This window comes from Sus scrofa, chromosome 1 (assembly GCF_054392235.1).
Source record: "Sus scrofa isolate SSC_HxYL_T2T_F1_AM1 chromosome 1, Sscrofa_HxYL_maternal_Yorkshire_Landrace_v2.0, whole genome shotgun sequence".
Taxonomy (NCBI): Eukaryota; Metazoa; Chordata; class Mammalia; order Artiodactyla; family Suidae; genus Sus; species Sus scrofa.
The window spans coordinates 250,733,251-250,749,184 of record NC_139383.1 but is presented as its reverse complement, the minus strand read 5'-3'; the positions used below and the strand labels follow the sequence as shown (position 1 = coordinate 250,749,184).

The 15,934-nt window shown below is 46.1% G+C and overlaps 1 protein-coding gene across 3 annotated transcripts in view; it reads right to left on the bottom strand.

Moving 5' to 3' along the window:
• The window catches only part of NANS (N-acetylneuraminate synthase), a 30,576-nt gene extending 18,034 nt beyond the window's left edge, over window positions 1-12,542 (bottom strand). For 2 of the 3 annotated variants that reach the window (XR_014804871.1, XM_084958228.1), the window contains exons 1-2: window positions 12,343-12,542; window positions 3,006-3,221 (exon numbers count right to left, since the gene is read on the bottom strand). Coding sequence is in view for 2 of the 3 variants with exons in the window: in XM_084958228.1 (XP_084814354.1) it covers window positions 3,006-3,221; window positions 12,343-12,474 (348 nt within the window). In the remaining variant the exon portion in view is untranslated. 3 annotated transcript variants of the gene reach the window in all.
• Between the last annotated feature and the right edge of the window lie 3,392 nt (window positions 12,543-15,934).

The window sequence follows — 15,934 nt, the reverse complement described above, 5'->3', positions numbered from 1 at the left end:
ATCGAACCAGCAACCTCATGGTTCCCAGTTGAGTTCGTTAACCACTGCGCCACAACAGAAACTCCAACACCAGATCTTTAACCCACTGAGGGAGGACAGGGATCGAACCTGCGTCCTCATGGATACTAGTCGGGTTCGCTGCTGCTGAGTCATATTAACACTGAGCCCTGACGGAAATGCCACATTTATTTATTTATGGCCACACCCACAGCATATGGAAGTTTTCAGGCCAGGGACTGAATCTGAGAGGCAGATGCAACCTGTGCCGTAGCTGCAGCAATACTGGATCCTTTAACCCGCTGCACTGGGCAGGGGATAAATCCTATGCCTCGGTAGCAACCCAAGCCACTGCAGTTGAATCCTTAACCCACTGTGCCACAGCGGGAACGCTAAAGTATTTTTAAATGAAGGTAGGTACATTTTTTTAGACATAATGCCTATAGACATAAGCAACAATGCCATAGAGTAGAGTGCAAATGTACTTTTTATATTCAGGTGATTCGCTTTACTGAGATCTTTACTGAGGTGGCCTGGAATTGCACCCACAATATCTTCGAGGTACGCCTAAATGTTTAAACCAAAGATAATAACATTGGAGATCCAAAATACTTTTATACCCTTCCTTGGAGATTCTCTCCAGAGCCAATTTGTAGGCCCTGCAGAAACAAACCTGTCTTGTTACTGACTCATTACCAAGTCAGTCAGATCAAAAGTTTCACCCAGGAATTTTATGTCTATTCACATTTGGCACAAGAACAATCAGTAGTTTCCTGAACCCCAACTTGGCCCTCTCTAAGGACTAGGGTTTAGCCGTCCCTGAGTATATGAGTCCCACAGACAGTTACCAAAGAGCAATCACAAAAGGTTCTGAACCCACAGTACACAGACAAGCACAAAACAAGCACAGAATGAAAGTGAGTCATTCCTTGGGCATGACCTGCCCCATCTACTAAGCATGGACCACAGGCCATGATGGTATCTGTGCTCCACAGAATAAGCCTACCTGCTGGGTATTTTTCACCCTTCCCCTTGTCCTCCACCTATGAGTAAACAGGCAGGAGAGATGCAAGAAGAGTGTGTGGTCAGGAGGGCAGGCTCTGGAGTCACCAGGCTAGAATTCACCTCTGATGATCAACAGCTGCTGGCAGCCTCTCTGTGCCTGACGGTCCTCACTTGTAAAGTGGGGATGATAAGTGCCCTATCTCAGGGGGTTGCCAAGAGGAGTAAAAGGGCTGATACACTCAAAACACCTAGCCCAGAATCCAGCACATCACAAACACTCAAGAAATGTTAGATTCCCTTCCCACCCCCCCACTGCGCCCACGGCATCAAGTTTCCAGGTCAAGGATCGAACCCACACCACAGCAGTTACACATACCACAGCAATAACAATGCCAGATCCTAAACTGCTAGGCCACCAGAGAACTCCAAAGATTCTTATTCTTAATCACTTAGCTAGTTAACAGCAAAACCAGAAACAACACCCAAGTCTTTCAGATCCCAAAGACCACATTCTTTCCTGCCTGACCATTATTGATTTACAGATCCTTTAAGGATCTGATAAAAGCCACTAACCTGGGAGTTCCCTTGTGGAGAAGCAGGTGAAAGATCTGGTGTTGTCACTGTGGCAGCTCAGGTTGCTGCTGTGACATGGGTTTGATCCCTGGCCCAGGAACTTCCAAAGCTATGAGCGCAGTCAAAAAAAAAAAAAAAAGAGAGAGGAGTTCCCATCGTGGCACAGTGGTTAACAAATCCGACTAGGAACCATGAGGTTGCGGGTTAGGTCCCTGCCCTTGCTCAGTGGGTTAACGATCCGGCGTGGCCGTGAGCTGTGGTGTAGGTTGCAGATGCGGCTTGGATCCCATGTTGCTGTGGCTGTGGTGTAGGCTGGTGGATACAGCTCCGATTAGACCCCTAGCCTGGGAACCTCCATATGCTGCAGGTGTGGCCCTAAAAGACAAAAGGAAAAAAAAAAAAGGTAATAAAAGTGCTCTTAGGTTGCATCTGATGATCCATTTCTGCAAAGCTACCCTAAGGAAACAACTCAAAGCAGAGTAAAAAGATGCTCATCTCAGCATTATTTATAAGCACAAAAAGCTGCATGTCCAAAAGCAGAGAAATGGTTAGTTATGTTATAAATCCTCAAAAGAAGTAATACATTGCTACTAAAAACTTTAAGTACAGGATATGGGAGTTATATGCCAATGATATCTTAATAAAGCTAGTGGAATAAAAAAAACAAGATATGGGAGAAAGCTTGTAGATGGGAAAAGCACACACGGAACCAAATATTTACGAATATAACAACCAGGTAATAAAATATACACATAAAAAGACTTTGAGAGGAAACACATGAAAAAATCAGCCACCCAGAGATTATGGATCAGTTTTTCTCCTTTTTTTCTTTTTCTAAACCTCCCATGATGTGATATTTTTATTATCAACACTTTTTTACATTTGAAAAAGAGCATGTGAAAGAACCTTGAGGCAGGTCACAAGCGGAAGGAACCTGAGACCTGGCACCAGCTGGACTCTTTCAGGATGTGAGCATGGCCATCCTGTGTGCCACTCCCTTCAGGAAGAGGCAATGCCACCTCACCCAGATCTGCCAAGGCCCCTCAGCAAGGGGAGGACTCCTGTCAGAACAGAGGTTTCCTGACTCTTGGTCCAGGCCATTTTTCACTTGAGGAAAACTGGCCCGTGGGGGTCTCTCACCGTCACAAGGGCCTCTGGGGCTCCTGTGTGGCTGCCCGCTACTCCCAGAGACAGCCTGCTTTGAAAACCGTGGGCCTCTAACCTCCAAATCTCACCGAGCCTCCAATCTCCCTGGCCTCCCATTTAGTTGGGCATTTATCTGGTGCACGCCAGGGGGAAGGCTAGGTCTGGAAAGCACAAAAAGTCTGAAGTGAGCAGGGCCGGAGCTGGCTCTCAGTCCAAAACTCCCGACCACCTGCTGTCCCTGAGGTTTGCTAAAATGGCACATGACAGAGCAGCGGAGGGCTCACCTCATCCATGCCAGAGGCAGTGAAGAAGATGCCAACCTCCTCAGCGAATTTCTGCAGCTCCCTGTACTGGGCGTGGCTGAATTCCAGGTGGCGTTTGTGCTCCCCGTAGGTCTTCCCCCAGGAGTGCTTTGAAGTGTACGGCCTCTCCAAGGCTTTCCGATTAAACTTATACTCCAGCTCACTCTTCTGGAACTTGGCGCAATCAGCCCCACACTCCTGCAACATACATTAGGGTTCTTTTCAATGACCTGTCACGCACTCTCAGAGAGAAGAGAAATGCTAGGGCAACTGCTATCAAATCACTATCTTTAAGAACCATATCTATTGACGGAGGCATTAAGAACTCCCAAAGAACAGACTTGTGGGAGTTTCCATCGTGTTGCAGCAGAAAAAAATTCTGACTAGGAACCGTGAGGTTGTGGGTTTGATCCCTGGCCTCGCTCAATGGGTTCAGGATCTGGCGTTGCCTTGAGCTGTGGTGTAGGTCACAGATGCGGCTCAGATCTGGCACTGCTGTAGCGCTGATTAGACCCCTAGCCTGGGAACCTCCATATGCCATGGGTACAGCCCTAAAAAAAAGACAAAAGACAAAAAAAGACTTGTGGTTGCCAAAGGGGAGGGGAGAGGGAATGGGATGGACTGGGAGTTTGGAGTTAACAGATGCAAACTATTACATTTAAAATGGATGGGCAATGAGGGCCTGCTGTATAGCACAGGTGTGTACAGTCTCTTGGGATAGAGCATGATGGGAGATGATATGAAAAAAAAACATGTATATATATATGTATGACTGGGTCACTTTGCTGTACAGCAGAAATTGGCACAACATTGTGAATCAACTATATTTTAATTTTTTAAAAAAGTTAAAAAAAAAAGAACTCTCAAAGAACAGGAGAAGCAAGGAAGTCTCAAAGGAAGAAAAGGCTGGGGAGGGTGTTCCCCTCTATTTCCCTTTTAAATGTAAAAAGGGTAGGGGGCTTCGTTTTGCATTATAATATTAAACATAATTAATCAAACAGTTAAAGAAGATTTTACATTGTGTAACTTAGCAGAGGATATGAACACTGGACCAGAATTTAGGAGAAGAGATTAGAATCTGACTTAACTCTGACTCTCACTCTTGGATAAGTCACTTCCTATTTCCGGACTCAGTTCCTCTATCTGTACAAATAGCCATTTGTTCCAGGACCAATATCTCTTCCCCTAACGGGGGTGGGCAACAAGGCACAACACTGCTTTTAGCTGTTCTGCACTTGTGCGTTTTTGCAAGGCATCTTCTTTGAACAAAAGGTTCTGGAGCAAGAGTTCCTATTGTGGTGCAGCGGAAATGAATCTGACTAGTATCCTTGAGGATTCAGGTTTGATCCCTGGCCTTGCTCAGTGGGTTAAGGATCAGGCATTGCAGTGAGCCATGGTATAGGTTACAGATGCAGCTCGGACACTGTGTTGCTGTGCTGTGGTGTAGGCTGGCGGCTATAGCTCTGATTCGCCCCCTAGCTTGGGAACTTCCATATGCCAAGGGTACAGCCCTAAAAAAAAAAGAAAAGTTTCAAGCAAACAAAACTTAGAAATGCCCCAGCTTGGATTTCCCGTTGTGACTCAGCAGTTACCATATCTGACAAAGCCTCCATGAGGACGCAGGTTCGATCCCTGGCCTCGCTCCGTGGGTTAAGGATCTGGTGTTGCTGTGGCTAGGCCAGTGGCTACAGCTCCGATTCAACCCCTAACCAGGGAACTTCCACATGCGTAGGGTGCGGCTCTACAAAAAAAAAAAAAAAAAGCCCCAGCTTTACTCAACGGAAGCTATAATATAAAAGCTCAATTGTTTGACCACAAAAGCAGTAATTTTATTGGCAATCAGCCTCCAATCTCTCAAAAAAATTTTTTTTCAAACCACTCGATAGAAAGATTAGGGAAAACCCTCTAAAGGCTGAGCTCACTGACATTTCTGCAGACACAGGTCTTCGTGCTGCTGGAAACCTCAGCTCCAGAAATGTCTGTGCTGAGAGTGCTGCTTCCACTCTTGGAAAAATCACAAGATGGCACAGTGGGGACTTGATGCCAGAAAGACGTTCAAAGAACATTAGAACTGAAAGTGACCTTGGGCAAGAGAGTCCTCATTGTCTAGATGAAGATTTCAAGGCTCAGAGTGACCTGATCAAAGTTGCATGGTGAGTCTGGCAGAGCTGGCCAGAGGGCTTTCCTGAAAGTGGCAGAGCATGGTGTTCTGAGGGCACTGCTTCCCCACTGCTGTGCTTGTCACCTCTGTCTGAAGAATTAGACTTACCCTCAAAACATCAAAAAGCTCATCTCCATCTAGGGAAATCTGCCCTTTACAAGAAGTAGGAAAGTGAAGTAAAACAGCAGAAAGTACTAATGATAAGAGATCAGATAAAGTTCTAACACATTCCACATGACAGCAATTATATGGGAAGGACAGCATCTTCTTTTTCTTTCCTCAGCTTCTTTCCTAAATATGAGTGATTTATCTGTTTAATGCTATGGTCAACTCTAGGTTCAAAAAACAAAACCAGAGTTCCTGTTGTGGCTCAGTGGTTAACAAATCTGACTAGGAACCATGAGGTTGCGAGTTCGATCCCTGGCCTTGCTCAGTGGGTTAACGATCCGGTGTGGCCGTGAGCTGTGGTGTAGGTTGCAGACGTGGCTCGGATCTCGAGTAGTTGTGGCTCTGGCATAGGTGGCGGCTACAGCTCCAATTGGACCCCTAGCCTGGGAACCTCCATATGCTGCGGGAGAGGCCCAAGAAATGGCAAAAAGACAAAAAAAATAAAAATAAAAAAACCCACTGGAGTTCCCGTCGTGGTGCAGTGGTTAATGAATCTGACTAGGAACCACGAGGTTGCGGGTTCGATCCCTGCCCTTGCTCAGTGGGTTAAGGATCCAGCATTGCCGTGAGCTGTGGTGTAGGTTGCAGACGTGGCTTGGATCTGGCATTGCTGTAGCTGCAGTGTAGGCCGGTGGCTACAGCTCCGTTTCAACCCCTAGCCTGGGAACCTCCATATGCCACAGGAACGGCCCTAGAAAAAGGCAGAAAGACAAAAAAAAAAAAAAACACAACCACCATCCTCGTTTTATCATAACGCTGTTTCTTTGTTCGGGATTTCACTGCTTATCTAATGGGAAAAGGCAAGCTACAGAATGAGCCAAAGTGTGATGCGCCCTCTGCATCAAAATCTTTAAGTTAAAAGTAAGAGTTCCCACTGTGGGGCAATGGGATCGGCAGTGTCTCTGGAGCACTAGGACACAGGTTAGATCCCTGGCCTATTAGAGTGGGTTGAGTTTCTGGCCTTGCCACAGCTGTAGCATTGGTCCTTAGTCCAGGAACTCCATATGCCATGAGGTGGCTGGAAAAAAAAAATGAAAATAAAATAAAAATAGGAGTTGTGGTGTAGCAGAAACAAATCCAACTAGTATCCACGAGGATGCTGGTTCAATCCCTGACCTCACTCAGTGAGTTAAAGATCTGGCATTGCTGTGGCTGTGGTGTAGGCCAGCAGCTACAGCTCCAATTCCACCCCTAGCCTGGGAATCTCCATATGCTGCAGGTGCAGCCCTAAAAAGCAAAATAAATATATAAATAAAGTGAATTGTAAAAAAAAAGATAAAAGTATATTCAAATAGCAAACCTTAAATTATAATACATTTATATTTTATACATATTATATAATTATAACATATTTTGTTGTAATAAAAATAACTGGGTGAAAAGAGGAATTCCCATCATGGCTCAGTGGTTAACAAATCTGACTAGGAACCAGGAGGTTGCGGGTTCGATCCCTAGTCTCACTCAGTGGGTTAAGGATCCAGCGTTGCCATGAGCTGTGGTGTAAGTCGCAGATGCGGCTCGGATCCTGCATTGCTATGGCTCTGGCGTAGGCGGGCAGCTACAGCTCTGATTAGACCCCTAGCCTGGGAACCTCTGTATGCTGCAGGTACAGCCCTAGAAAAGACAAAAAAAAAAAAAAATTGGGTGAAAAGACAAAGAACAAAGGATGTCACTCATCATTCAGTTGCACAAAAGCTTAAGTCACAACCCACTGTTAGACTGTGAGCCCTAAGGGGAACTCAGGATAGAAAAAACAGGCTGAGGCACTCTGTGCCTTGGCTAAAAAGCCCCTAGTTAAGATGCATATCTTAGGAGGAATTTTAATGACTCTAGATTCTTGCATCTTCCCATACATAGAAAAGCACTAAAATCATTAATTTGAGCTATATGTTCCTTGCTACTGGCTCCTCCCAACCCCTTTGGAACAGTTTCTCAAATCTACTAAGAGGCTGTCTCTGGGGCCATAGCCCTCAGTAAGAAGCTGAATAAAACTTAACTCACAATGTTTGTGTTGCTCATTTTTATTTCAATTGACAATTGGAGGAACTGCCAACTAAAGAAGGTCGCTCACTGCCTGGTTCTATAAGAATTCAGTCAGTAGCCACTGTGGTCATTGGCCTTTGACATAACCTAATAGGAATTGAGAGTGGAAGTCAGGAATGAGGCACTCTGTGCTCTGGGAAAACTGGCAGAACAGGCCTTTAGACTGTTAAATATTTTCAGGAGAAATATATATATATATTTTTTTTGGTCTTTTTTACGTCTATTTCTAGGGCCGCACCTGCAGCATATGGAGGTTCCAAGGCTAGGGGTTGTATCAGAAATATAGCCGCTGGCCTTCGCCAGAGCCACAGCAACTCAGGATCCAAGTCACGTCTGTGACCCACACCACAGCTCAGGGCAACACCAGATCTGCAACCCACCGAGGGAGGCCAGGGATGGAACCTGCAACCTCACGGTTCCTAGTCGGATTCATTAACCATCGAGACATGATGGGAACTTCCATTCAGGAGAAGTTTTTTATGAACCTGGATTCTTGCATCTTCCCATACTTAGAAAAACACTAAGATATCTAAGATATCTAATCTAAGATATCTTATCTAAGATATCTATTCTTCATGACTAGCAGCAACCTTCTAGAGATGTGTGCTTGATTACACATACCCTTTGCCAAAATCACACATGTACTGATCTCCCTCCTTACTTCTCTGGATCAGTTTCTCAGAGGCTGTCTCCCTGGCTATAGTCCTGAGTAAATCACTGAATAAACTTAATTCACAGCTTTTATACTGTGCATTTTTTTTCCAAGTTGGCAGAACTCCACTTTTATTTATTTTTTATTTTATTTCATTTTTTCTTTTTACAGCTGCACCTGTGGCATATCAAAGTTCCCAGGCCAGGGGTCAAATGGGAGCTGCAGCCTATGCCACAGCTATGGCAACATCAGATCTGAGCCACATCTGCAAACTACCAGGCAGCTTGAGGCAATGGGGGACCCTTAACCCACTGAGCAAAGCCAAAAATCAAACCCACATCCTCATAGAGACAACATCAGGTCCTTAACCTGCTGAGCACAACAGGAACTCCAGAACTCAATTTTTAATATTGTAAATAGATTCAGTGCACAAACAAGTCAGCCTGTACATAACATTCTCTGGGTAACTAAACTTAGAAATGTGACTCTATTTTGCCAGAAATGGAAATCCTAAAATAAAGGAAAAATAATTCTAAAATATTAAGATTTCAAAAGATTCTATTGCTTTAAAAAAAATCTTTTTTGGCCACATTAGTGGCATGCATAAGTTCACCAGGCAAGGTCTGAACTCGTGCCGCCACAGCAAGCCAAGCCACAGTAGTGACAATGATGAATCCCTAACCCACTGAACATTTTAAGGCTCCTATGGCTTTAAATTTAAGAATTAAAATAAACATGCTATAAAACAAGAGAAACTGAAGCCTAGAGAGGAGAAGTCAATGATTATTCAGCTAGTAAAGATTTCATAGCTCCAGTCCAGTGTCTTTCCACTATAACACAGCCTCAAACTCTTAATTCTCCTCTTCCTGGAGAGCTATCCTTCACAATTAAAACGGAAAGGAAGAGGAAGGGAAAAAAAAACTACTATAATTTTGTTCCTATGGCTTCAGAATCTCTAGGTATTTTTTCAACTTCTTTACTCAGAAGTGATAACTCAAAAAAAAAAAAAAAAAAAGGAAGATTGTTTCCTAAATTAAGAGCAGAAAACAATGTTACAGCAAAGCTCTGAAATCCATGAGTTACTAGTTGTGTGTCCTTGGGCAAGTCACTGATCTCTGAGCCTTTAAAATGGAACCAACAGCATCTACTCCAATGCGTTGTTGTAGGAATTAAGTGAGATGGTGCACTTGGCCCAGGAAGCACTCAAAAATGTTAGCAATTGTTAACCTTTTGTTTTCTTTCTTTTTTTTTCTTTCCTTTTTAAGGGCTGCACCTGTGCCACTTGAAAGTTCCCAGGCTCGGAGTTGAATTGGAGCTGCCTATACCACAGCCACAGCAACACTGGACCCAAGCCCAGACTGTGACCTATGCCGCAGTTTGCAGCAATGCTGGATCCTTAACCGACTGAGCCAGGCCAGGGATCAAACTCACATCATCATGGATACTAGCCAGCTTCTTAATACACTGCACTATAGTGGGAACTCCCAACATTATTAATCTTTTAAAGTATATTTATTTATTTTTTAGATTCTATATATAAGTGATAACATAAAGTATTTGCTTTTCACTAACTTATTTCACTTAGCATATCCTCCAGGTCCAACCACACTGCTGCAAATGGAAGAATTTTATTCTTTTTTATGGCTGAGTAATATTCCATTGTGTATATATACCACATCTTCTTTATCTATTCATCTGCTGATGTACACTTAGGTTGCAAATAGACTCACAGATATAGAGAACAATGGGGAGTGGGTTACCAATGGGGAGAGAGAGGAAGGAGGGGAAAGACAGGGGTAGAGGACTAGGAGATACAAACTACTAGGTATAAAATAAACAAGAAGGAGTTCCCGTCGTGGCGCAGTGGTTAACGAATCCGACTAGGAACCATGAGGTTGCGGGTTCGGTCCCTGCCCTTGCTCAGTGGGTTAACGATCCGGCGTTGCCATGAGCTGTGGTGTAGGTTGCAGACGCGGCTCGGATCCCGAGTTGCTGTGGCTCTGGCGTAGGCCGGTGGCTACAGCTCCAATTCAACCCCTAGCCTGGGAACCTCCATATGCCACAGGAGCGGCCCAAGAAATAGCAACAACAACAACAACAACAACAAAAAAAAAAAAGACAAAAAAAAAAAAAAAAAAGACAAAAGATAAAATAAACAAGAAGAGTACCCATTGCGGCTCAATGGAAACGAATCTGACTAGCATCCATGCAACTCAGGTTTGATCCCTGGCCTCGCTCAGTGGGTTAAGGATCTGGCATTGCCATGAGCTGTGGTGTAGGTTGCAGATACGGCTTGAATCTGGCATTGCTGTGGCTGTGGTGTAGGCTGACAGCTGTAGCTCCGATTTGACGATTTGACCCCTAGCCTGGGAATCCCCATATGTCACAGTGTGGTCCTAAAAAGAAAGAAAAAAAAATACTATGTATAAAATAAGTAAGCAACAAGAGGAGTGTCTGTTGTGGCTCAGCACGTTAAGAACCTGATGTAGTGTCCATAAGGATTTGGGTTCAATTCCTGGCCTCACTCAGTGGGTTAAGGATCCAGTGTTGCTGCAAGAGAGTCAACTTGAATCCAATGTTGCCATGGCTATGGCATAGGCCAGCAGGTGCAGCTCCAACTCGACCCCTAGCCTGGGAACTTCCATATGCCACAGGTGTGGCTCTAAAAGGAAAACAATAAAAAAAAGTAACAAGGACACATTGCACAACACAGAGAAATATAGCCATTATTTTGTATAACTTTAAATGGAGTATAATCTATGAAAGTACTGAATCACTATGAAATTTAAAAATAAAAGTATCTTTGTGATTCAGTAGGCTTGCACAGAAGTAGAGTTAAAGCTGAAAGAGTAAGAGAAAACCTAATCAAAAATGACTGGTTGAATGGCACTGAATGAAGGGAGGTGAAAGGAAAAAATGATGGGAGTTCCCATTGTAGTATCAAACCAAACTAGTATCCATGAGGACGAAGGTTTGGTCCCTGGCCTCACGCAGTGGGTTAAGGATCCAGCATTACCTTGAGGTGTGGTATAGGTCGCAGATATCTCAGATCCCTCGTTGCTGTGGCTGTGGTGTAGGCCGGCAGCTACAGCTCCGATTTGACCCCTAGCCTGGGAAATTCCACATGCTGCAGCTGTGGCCCTTAAAAAGAAAAAAGAGGAGTTCCCGTCGTGGCGCAGTGGTTAACGAATCCGACTAGGAACCATGAGGTTGCGGGTTCCGTCCCTGCCCTTGCTCAGTGGGTTAACGATCCGGCGTTGCCGTGAGCTGTGGTGTAGGTTGCAGACGCGGCTCGGATCCCGAGTTGCTGTGGCTCTGGCATAGGCCGGTGGCTACAGCTCCGATTCAACCCCTAGCCTGGGAACCTCCACATGCCGCAGAAGCGGCCCAAAGAAATAGCAAAAAGACCAAAAAAAAAAAAAAAAAAAAAAAAAAAAAAGAAAGATGGAGTGAGCCACCTCTAAATCAAGGAATCACAGCACAGACCTCATACTGGGGCTGGGGTCACAACAAACAACATGACAACACCCCCCTCCCCCGCCCCGTCCCTCAGAGGGCTCACGGTCCAACAGAGAGAAAAGTTTGAATAGACAAGAACAGGCAAATCAACGGGAACAATCACAGGAGACCAGCTTTATGGGGGGAGGGGGGTTGGACAGAAAGGATCCAAGAGAAGGGGGAGCATGAATGTTTATTAACATCTTATCACTAATAGCTAGCATTCATTGAGTCCTATTTGCCAAGTACTGTGCTAAGAGATTTTCATGAGTTATCTCACTTGAGCCTCCCAATTCTACGAGGTAAGTATAAGGGATGGCAGGTGAGCAACACTTGCAGCAACTTCCAGGAACTTTCTAAAAGTAATTCACTGTCGCTGAAAGACGTCCGAGGTGAAAAATGATAGGAAAGAAGGGTCCAAGACATTAAGGTCTTGAAGGCTATGTTAAAGGGTTTCAACTCTACCCATGAATAGTGGGTAGCTTCTGAGGGTGTCAGGTGAGGGTACGACCTGATTAAATCTGTTTTTCGGGAAGATTATTCTGCCACCAGAAGAGGGCGAGAGAGGCCAGGTTAGGGGTCAATTGCAGCAATGCAAACAAATCAGGAGGGTAGCAGAAAGATGAAGATTCGAAACATTTGGAAGTCGCCAGGCCGGGTGCAGGGCACCAAGTGGCAGAAAGAAGGAGGACGGTCCCGGGGTCCGCAGCCCCGCCCACCCATGCCCAGGCCACTCTTCCCCAGGCCCCGCCCTCTCTCGGCACCCTGCGCCCTGGTCCTCTAGACGCTCCCCTCACCTTGGCCATACGGATCATGCGCTTGGCCACATCCAGGTCGCCCTGGTGGTTCTGGCCTATCTCCGCAATGATGAAGCATGGGTGCTGCCCGCCCACCCAGCGTCCGGGACACAGCTCCAGCTCCAGCGGCATGGCAGCGGCTTGTGCTCTCGTGCGGCACCACCCGCCTAGTTACCGCCGCCGCCACCTCCCTTCTGTTCAGTCTGCAGCCTAGCTGGGCCCACTCGGAGGCCCCGCCACGTCAGCCAGCGGCCGCCACGCAGCCAATCAACGAGCTCTGCCTCGTTCCCGACAGCCAATCAAGTCAGGGGGCGGAGCCACCCGCTGGGAGAGACGTGCCACAGGAAGAGAAAGCCTAGCGCTGTTCTATTGAGTTCGGCGTGTGACTCATGGGCAGGAGGCGCAATCCCTGACAGCGATGGGGTCCCTGCATGCACCCTTGAGCAAACATTCCTGTAAGGAGGCTGACGGCTGCCTTGGGCGTGGAGAGAGTCCGCCCTACGGTGTAATGGAAAAAAACGGATTCAGGGGTTGGAATTAACAGAGCTGGTTGGAGTCCAGCTCCTGCCACTAACCAACTCTTTATCATGAATACCTAGTCTTTCTGAGCATTATTATTATTATTATTGTTGTCTTTTTAGGGCCGCACCCGCGGCATATGGAGGTTCCCAGGCTAGGGATGAATCAGAGCTATAGCTGCCAGCCTACACCACAGCCACAACAATACCATCCAAGCTGCATCTGCGACCTACACCACAGCTTAAGGCAATGCTGGATCCTTAACCCACTGAGCAAGGACAGGCATCGAACCTGCATCCTCGTGGATACTAGTCGGATTTGTTTATGCTGAGCGGCGACAGGAACTCCCTGAACATTATTTTCCTTTTTCTCTTAAATTGGAAAATTATATAGACCCTACCTTCCAAGTTTGGTCAAGTGATGATGAGATACTGATCACAGTACCTGGCCTGTAGTAAGCTTTCAATAAGTGGTTGCCAGTCCTATTATGTGAGAGGCAGCAAGTCCAAAAAGTTCCATTGACTTGTCCAAAGCCATCCAGAAAACCAGAGTGGAGCTGCGATGAGGACCCTGGACTACCTCCCAGCCTAAGGCCCTTGCAGTGCATTATACTGGGTTGCAGACAAAGTTGAGAAATAACCAGTTTGAAGGAAAAAATAACACTTGATTCCCAGCTCCACTTGCCAGAACTAATGAGCAGAGTAACAATGTTAAAAACGGAGAGGAGGAGGCACTTCTGGGTGGAAGGGCAGAAGGGTAGCTTTGGGACACGTGGGTATAAACATGCAGGTGAAAATGTCCACAAGACAGGTCTGAGGCTTAGAGTAGAGGTCAGGGCTGGAAAGAGTGATCTGGGAGCCATTCAGAGTGAGGAAAGCCCGAGGATAAGTTAGACTCCTGAGGAAAGGGTGCAGAGGGATGAGCAATGGAGGACTGAGCCTTGTGTTGCTGCCATGGAAGGACAAAGAACCAGGGTTTGTCCTGAGGAGGAGAGACCCACAGAGTCACAGGCCCAGAGCAGTGCAGAATGAGGAGCAAAAACTTAGGGGGAGGGGGAATGAGGGCAGGGGAGCCACTGGAGACAGCAGACTTGGTGGAAAAATGGTTTTGGTTGCCAAGGGAAGATGAGGAAACAGAGGCAAAAATGACTCTTTCTTGAAAGAGTTCAGTTGTTAAAAGCAGATGGAGGGAGTTCCTGTCATGGCTCAGTGGTTAACGAATCTGACTAGGAACCATGAGGTTGCAGGTTCGATCCCTGGCCTTGCTCAGTGGGTTAAGGATCTGGCGTTTGCCAAGAGCTGTGGTGTAGGTCGCAGACGCAGCTTGGATCCTGCGTTGCTGTGGCTGTGGCGTAGGCTGGTGGCTACAACTCTAATTTGACCCCTGGCCTGAGAACCTCCATATGCCATGGGAGCGGCCCAAGAAGTGGTAAGAAGACAAAAAAAATTAAAAAAAAAAGCAGATTGAAAAATAGGAGTTCCCTGGTGGCTCAGCAGGTTAAGAATCCATTATCAGGGCTACTCTGGCCTGGGTGGCTGCCAGGCGTGAGTTCAATCTCTGGCCCCAGAACTTATGCATACCCCAGGCATGTCCCACCCCCACCCCCGCAAAAGAAGCAGATGGAAAATGGACCCTGGGGTAGAGGAAGTTGAAAAGTTGGAGGGTTCTGAAGAAGTTCAAGTTTGGAGGTCAGGGGGAGGCAACCAAAGAAAAAAGGAGATTGCAGTGGTGTTGATTCATCTTTGATATGTGAGTGCTAGACTAGATGCCACGTGCTTTATGTTTCTCCAGTTTCAATGGCCTTTTACACCTGGGTGGGCTGAGCAACAGGCCCTGGTTATAGAGGAAATTAAATCTAGCACTCACATAACCCAGTCACTTGGGCTAAAGAAAACCATTATGATTTTGCATGATTTGTAAGTAATTGGAGATTAAAGAAAAAAAAAAGGCAGAAATCATGTTTAAAAACATGACCATCCCACAAAAGCCAATTAGGCTGTTATTTGTAATTAAAGTAGTACCTACTTTAAAATTATTCAAAAGTCCTTATTTAACCACAAATAAGGAGGAAAGCACACAATCTTTATTCCACTCTTGTTCTTGTTTCTAAAGCCAGTTTCCAGGCGTTCCCATGGTGGCGCAGTGGTTAACGAATCCAACTAGGAACCATGAGGTTTCGGGTTCGATCCCAGGTCTTGCTCAGTGGGTTAAGGACCCGTTGCCGTGAGCTGTGGTGTAGGTCGCAGAGGTGGCTCAGATCTGGCATTGCTGTGGCTCTGGTGTAGGCCAGCGGCTATAGCTCCGATTCGACCCCTAGCCTGGGAACCTCCATATGCTGCGGTCGCGGCCCTAGAAAAGGCAAATAAATAAATAAATAAATAAATAAATAAATAAAGCCAGTTTCCAGTGCTTTCTGTTGCTTTTTCTGCTGGGATAATGAATCAGTGTTCAACTTGTCAAAATGGATGAGAATACATGGGGAGATCTTTAGAAACGAATTAAAACCAGTGAGAGATTATTTGGCAGAAGAGGACAAGGAAGAACTTGGTTTTGGAGAACCTAGGGTTCCCAGGATGCTGGGTCACGAGGATCAAGGTCGAGGGATGGACCCAGTTCCCAGAACTGAGACCCTAGGGTCTGGGACCCCATTGACTAGTTGAACTGTGCTAAGCCCCTCCTGAAACTGATTCCTGCAAAGCCTCCTCCAACCTAGGGCTCCTCCCAGCTGGGTGCTCTAGCTACACTGACCTATTTTGAGTTCCTCTAAAGGATCGTGTTCTCTCTCCTCCAAGCCTTGGCACAGGCTGTTTCCTGGGCCCACACCTTCCCTCCTCCTGTATACCCACCATACTTAGCCCTGCCTTCTGCAGGTCCTTCAGTGCAGAAGTCACTTCCTCTCAGAACTTTCTCTGATCTCCCCAACAACCTTCTCTGGGCTCCCATGGGACTTTCTTGGCCCACTTATTACCATTGGTCGTGACTGCCTCTTCTGTCTGTCATTCTCTCTAGACCATGATTCCTTTGGGTTGGAACCATATGGAGCACTTACTCGGCCCTAAACCCAAGGCAAAGC